Raw genomic sequence first — 6,000 nt, 5'->3', positions numbered from 1 at the left:
TTAGTTTAATATGTTTGCAATTTATCAATTTTAAATCAGATGAACTTGCCTTAATATTCCTGTCTGAAAATATCCTCTGCCCAGTGAAAATCTCATTTCTTCTTCCACCTTTAGGAAGACAGTGAGATGGTTTTCCCAGAGGGGTGCTTTGAAAAGATGAGATAAGCAGAGAATATACATGACATTTTCACAAGAAGGCAGGACATTTCCTCTTTTCAATCACCCAGCCAGAATAGCAGGTGCAGTTGCATTTAAAGCACATACTTTACAAAATTAAGAGCATTTAGGAGGGGACTCTAGAGAAGAAGTTACACATCACGAGAGACTCCTGCCTAGTTAAGTCCTATTGAGCTGGCTACTCTTGGATTTTTAGCACTATAGGACTGGTTAACGCCACTGAAAATGCAGTGCAACTAAGCAGCACTAGCTGATTAGATGTAAGATGGTATGGGATAATGCTGATACACAGGAAGTGACATCAAAGGGAGAACCAAGACCAGTGTAGGTATGGGGAAAGGTAGGCCCATGTTTGACAGGGAAACAGGGAAGGAGTGTGGGGTGCAGAAATGAGGGGGTACCTCCAACCATTGTTACGGCACTGAGGGCTAGATTCTCAAAACTTAAACATCGTCACTAAACTATTTACTGATGGTTTAGACTGTATGCATTTTAGCGGTGGATTATCAAAATGGATTATCTCTCTCAATAGCGAGTTTTCTAGTAGTCTCTGACAATGCCATGCAAATGGGCTCTTCAACATTGAAAAGAGCCCTCCGGTGGATTCTTTAAACAATGCTGAGCCATTTTCTAAAAGTAGCATTAGCTTTTGGCAATAAAAATAAACAACTTGGCCATGGGTGGCAGTCAGTGTAAGAGACTACTAGAAAGTGTTGTGAAGCAGCAGGAGTGATGCCCATTCTCTCCTGCTGCATCACAGCACCCCTACCCTGCAGTGGTAGTGAACATCCCCTGGAATGGTGACAACACCCCCCTGCAGCAGGAGAGATGTCCACACTCTCCCGCTACCCTGAAATCCCAGCTGCATTCCACCCTCTGCCCTTTACAGCAGGAGAGTTGCCAGGCTGTATTTCCTTATGCTCTTCTTTAAATAGTTGTAGAGCAGCTTCTAAATGGTATCAGTGTTTAAAATTGTCCACTTGTAAGCATCCTCTCAGTCTGCAAAGCACTTGGGAATTTGAGTTGGGGTTTCAACCAGGTGAAGCGCACTGGGAAATGACTTGGATGTTAATTATATCCTCTTCACCACTTAGCAAATCTCTCTTTTTTCCTTATGCACAAAGCTTTATGGACGCCACTAAAATGGATAACAATCAAAAGAATGTTTGTTGGTCTTGCAATTTGGCAGTTGCTAATCTAGAACACATGTTTTTTGTGTGCCCTTAAAGGGCTGATTACTGGAATACAGTTTGGCCATCCATTTCTAAAATACGTTTCATATCTATTCCTTTGTCTTATAGATTAATTATTTTTGGCACTACTGATGCATTTGTTGTGCTGGACCAGTTAATGAAGAATCTAGTTATGATAACTATTAAATCAATCATTTTCCACTGGAAAGGCTTTTCTAAATTGGAATACAATTGGTGGAATTTGGTGGGTTTATATGCTAAACATGAAAAAATGCTTGTAGTTAAATGTGGCAATTTGAGGAGATTTGACCGAATATGGGAACCTTTGCTTAAATTCTGTAATTAATATACTTATGGAAGTTATTATATTACTCTTACAACCTCTCACGACTAATGTTTTGTATTTATTGCATTAGTATTGTACACTTGTTTTATAAATATATATATATAAGAACATAAGAAGTTGCCTCCGCTGAGGCAGACCAGAGGTCCATCTCGCCCAGCGGTCCACTCCTGCGGCGGCCCATCAGGCCCATTACCTGAGCAGTGGTCCCAGACTATCCCTATAACCTACCTCTACTCCTATCTGTACCCCTCAATTCCTTTATCCTCTAGGAACCTATCCAAACCTTCTTTGAAGCCTTGTAACGTGCTCCGGCCTATCACAGCCTCTGGAAGCGCGTTCCATGTATCCACCACCCTCTGGGTGAAAAAGAACTTTCTGGCATTTGTTCTAAACCTGTCCCCTTTTAATTTCTCCGAGTGCCCTCTTGTACTTGTGGTTCCCCATAATCTGAAAAATCTGTCCCTGTCTACCTTTTCTATACCCTTCAGGATCTTGAAGGTTTCTATCATGTCTCCTCTAAGTCTCCGCTATTCCATGAGAACAGCCCCAGCTTTTTCAGTCTGTCAGTATATGAGAGGTTTTCCATACCCCTTATCAGTTTCGTTGCTCTTCTCTGGACTCCCTCAAGTACCGCCATGTCCTTCTTGAGGTACGGTGACCAGAACTGGACACAGTATTCTAGATGCGGGCACACCATTGCACGATACAGTGGCAGGATGACCTCATTCGTCCTGGTCGTGATACCCTTCTTAATGATACCCAACATTCTGTTGGCTTTTTTTGAGGCTGTGGCGCACTGTGCCGACGTCTTCAAAGTTGTGTCTACCATCACTCCCAGGTCTCTTTCAAGGTTACTTACCCCTAGCAGTAATCCCCCCATTTTGTAGCTGAACATCGGGTTCTTTTTCCCTACATGCATGACCTTGCATTTCCCTGCGTTAAAGCTCATTTGCCACTTTTTGGCCCATTCTTCTAGTGTCATTAGGTCCCTTTGCAGATCTTCGCAGTCTTCCATGGTTTCAATCCTGCAGTAGAGTTTGGTGTCATCCACAAATTTAATAACTTCACAATTTGTTCCCACCTTCAGGTCATTAATAAATATATTGAACAGGAGCGGTCCCAGCGGTCCGCTCGTGACCCATTGCCAGTCTGAGTAATGGCCCTTTACTCCAACCTTCTGTTTACTGCCTGCCAGCCAGTTTTTGATCCATCGGTGGACCTCCCCTTGCACCCCATGTTTCCACAGCTTTTTAAGCAGTCTTTCGTGCGGTACCTTGTCGAAGTCTTTTTGAAAGTCAAGGTAAATGATGTCAATGGATTCCCCTTTATCCACCTGGCTGTTTGCCCCCTCAAAGAAGTACAATAAGTTTGTGAGGCATGACCTACCCTTGCAGAAGCCATGCTGACTCGACTTTAGCTGTCCATTGTTTTCTATGTGTTCACAGATGCTGTCCTTAATCAGTGCTTCCATCATCTTTCCCGGGACCGAGGTCAAGCTCACCGGCCTGTAGTTTCCCGGGTCCCCCCTTGAACCTTTCTTGAAGATGGGCGTGACATTTGCAATTTTCCAGTCCTCCGGGATCTCTCCAGTTTTTAAGGATAGGTTACATATTTGGCGAAGAGGCTCTGCTATTTCATTCCTTAGTTCCTTGAGTACCCTTGGGTGAATGCCGTCCGGACTTGGCAATTTGTCGCTCTTTAGTCTGTCTATCTGCCTGAGGACATCCTCTTGGCTTACCTCTAGTTGGACCAGCTTTTCATCCCGATCCCCATTTACGATGTCCTCCGGTTCCGGAATATTGGATGTGTCCTCCCTCGTGAAGACTGATGTGAAGAACTTATTTAACCTGTCAGCTATCTCTTTTTCCTCCTTTACCACTCCCTTTTTGTCTCCATCATCCAATGGCCCCACTTCCTCCCTTGCCGGTTGCTTCCCCTTCACATATCTGAAGAACGATTTGAAGTTTGTTGCTTCCCCCGCCAGTCTCTTTTCATATTCTCTTTTAGCTTTCCTAACCACACGGTGACACTCCCTTTGGTGTTCTTTGTGCTCCTTTTGGTTGTCCTTTGTTTGGTCCTGGAGAAGAGAAGACTTAGAGGGGACATGATAGAAACCTTCAAAATCCTAAAGGGCAAAGAGAAAATAAATAAGGACAGATTCTTCAAACTGTGGGGAGCCACAAGCACTAGGGGTCACTCAGAGAAATTGAAAGGGGACAGGTTTAGAACAAATGCTAGGAAGTTCTTTTTTACCCAGAGGGTAGTGGACACATGGAACGCACTACCGGAGGATGTGATAAGCCAGAACTCAGTACAGGGGTTAAAGGAAGGTTTGGATAGGTTCCTGGAGAACAAGGGGATAGAGGGGTACAGATAGAACTTGAGGTAGGTTATAGAAGTGGTCAGAAACCACTTCACAGGTCGCGGACCTGATGGGCCACCATGGGAGCGGACCGCTGGGCGAGATGGACCTCTGGTCTGACCCAGTGGAGGCAACTTCTTATGTTCTTATGTTCCATTTTTTGAACGATGCTTTCTTGTCACTTATCGCCTTTTTCACTGCAGTTGTTATCCACGCTGGGTTTTTTGTTCGATTTTTTTGCACCCCTTCCTGAATCTGGGGATATACAGGTTCTGTGCCTCTTGCACTGTGCCCATGAGTAGGGACCAGGCTTTTTCTACAGACTCCATCTTCCTTGCGTTGCCATTGAGTTTCTTTCCCACCATTTTCCTCATGCCATCATAATTCCCTTTGTTGAAGTTGAGTGCTGTCGCTGTGGTTCTTTTCACCTTTGATGATCCAATTTCCAGCTTGCATTGGATCATGTTGTGATCGCTGTTTCCTAGGGGTCCTAGCACCGCCACCTTCTTTGTAGGTCCCCCTAGCCCGTTGAGGATTAGGTCAAGAGTGGCATCTCCCCGAGTTGGTTCCATGACCAGCTGCTCCATGAAACAGTCCCTCATGGTTTCCAGGAATTTGGTCTCCCTCATGCAGTTTGAGTGTCCAATACTCCAGTCTATCCCAGGGTATTTGAAATCCCCCATCACCATCACACTTCCGCTTTTGCATATCTGCCTCAGCTCAGCCTCCAGGTCCTGGTCGAGTGCTTCCAGTTGTCCAGGTGGGCGATAGTACAGACCCAATTTTATGTCTGCTCCAGTTCCTCCAGGTAGCTTAACCCATAGTGATTCCAAATCGTCCTCCCTTGCTGTTGTTTCCATCCTGGTTGAAGGTATGGAGTCCTTTATATAAAGCGCTATTCCTCCACCCTTCTTGTGTGTCCTGTCTCTCCTGTAGAGTTTGTACCCTGGTATGGCCACATCCCATTTGTTGTCATCAGTCCACCACGTTTCTGTGACTCCAATTATGTCCAGGTCCTTTGTACTGGCTATGACTTCTAGTTCTCCCATTTTGGCTCTTAGGCTCCTGCATTAGTGTATAGGCAATTTAAGTCCTGGTTGTTTGCCTTTTTCGCTGGTTCTCCTCGTGGTTTGGCTCTCCTGCCAACCTCCTCATGGGTTGTCAGCCCCCGAGCATTGTTGTGTTCATCCCCATCCTGCGGTGTGTCTGTGTCATCCTCAGCCTGCTTGCCCATGTTTGGATGACCCTGACTCCTGTTGTTCTCTCTTAATCCTGCTTGCTAGGTTCATTCGTGCATTGGCTCCCTGCATTGCGTCCTTGTGTCCTTTTCCCAAAAGTTCCCTCTCAGTCCCGAGCCCTCTTTTACAAATTTCTGGTTCAGTATCCTTGTACGATACTTTGGTCCGATATGTCGAGGTCAGGTCGACTGTCGGCTTTCCCCTTCTCCTCAATTTAAAGCCAAGTCTATGCCGCTCTGGACGTTGCGTGCCAGCAACCTCATCCCAGCCGTGCTCAGGTGCAGTCCGTCCCTCCTGTAGAGCTTGTTCTTCCCCAGAAAAGTTGTCCAGTTCCGTACAAAGTGGAAACCCTCCTCTTCGCACCATCTCCTTAGCCAACCGTTTATTGCTTGTAGCTCGGTCTGCCTCTTAGCATCCGCCCTCAGTACTGGCAGGATCTCTAAGAAGGCTATCCTCCTTGTCCTCAGCTTCAGTTTCCTCCCCAGGATCTTGAACTGCTCAGTTAGTGTAGTCCTGTTGTAGCTCCTCCTGCTGACGTTGTTGGTTCCAACATGGATTATCACCGCTGTCTCCTCTGTCTCAGCTCCGTCCAGGATTCTCTCTATTCTGTCAATGATGTCCTTCGTTCTCGCCCCCTGGAGACATGTCACTAGTCGGTCCTTTCTCCCTCCTGCTATGTGACTG

The 6,000-nt window shown here is 45.8% G+C and overlaps 1 protein-coding gene across 1 annotated transcript in view; it reads left to right on the top strand.

Moving 5' to 3' along the window:
• Nucleotides 1–442: 442 nt before the first annotated feature.
• The window catches only part of LOC117346212 (extracellular calcium-sensing receptor-like), a 65,490-nt gene continuing 59,932 nt past the window's right edge, over nucleotides 443–6,000 (top strand). The window contains exon 1 of the mRNA XM_033915614.1: nucleotides 443–501. Within this exon, the coding sequence (XP_033771505.1) occupies nucleotides 443–501 (59 nt within the window). The remainder of the gene's footprint in view (nucleotides 502–6,000) is intronic.

This window comes from Geotrypetes seraphini, chromosome 12 (genome assembly GCF_902459505.1).
Source record: "Geotrypetes seraphini chromosome 12, aGeoSer1.1, whole genome shotgun sequence".
NCBI lineage: Eukaryota > Metazoa > Chordata > Amphibia > Gymnophiona > Dermophiidae > Geotrypetes > Geotrypetes seraphini.
This window is presented reverse-complemented; position numbering and strand designations above follow the sequence as displayed.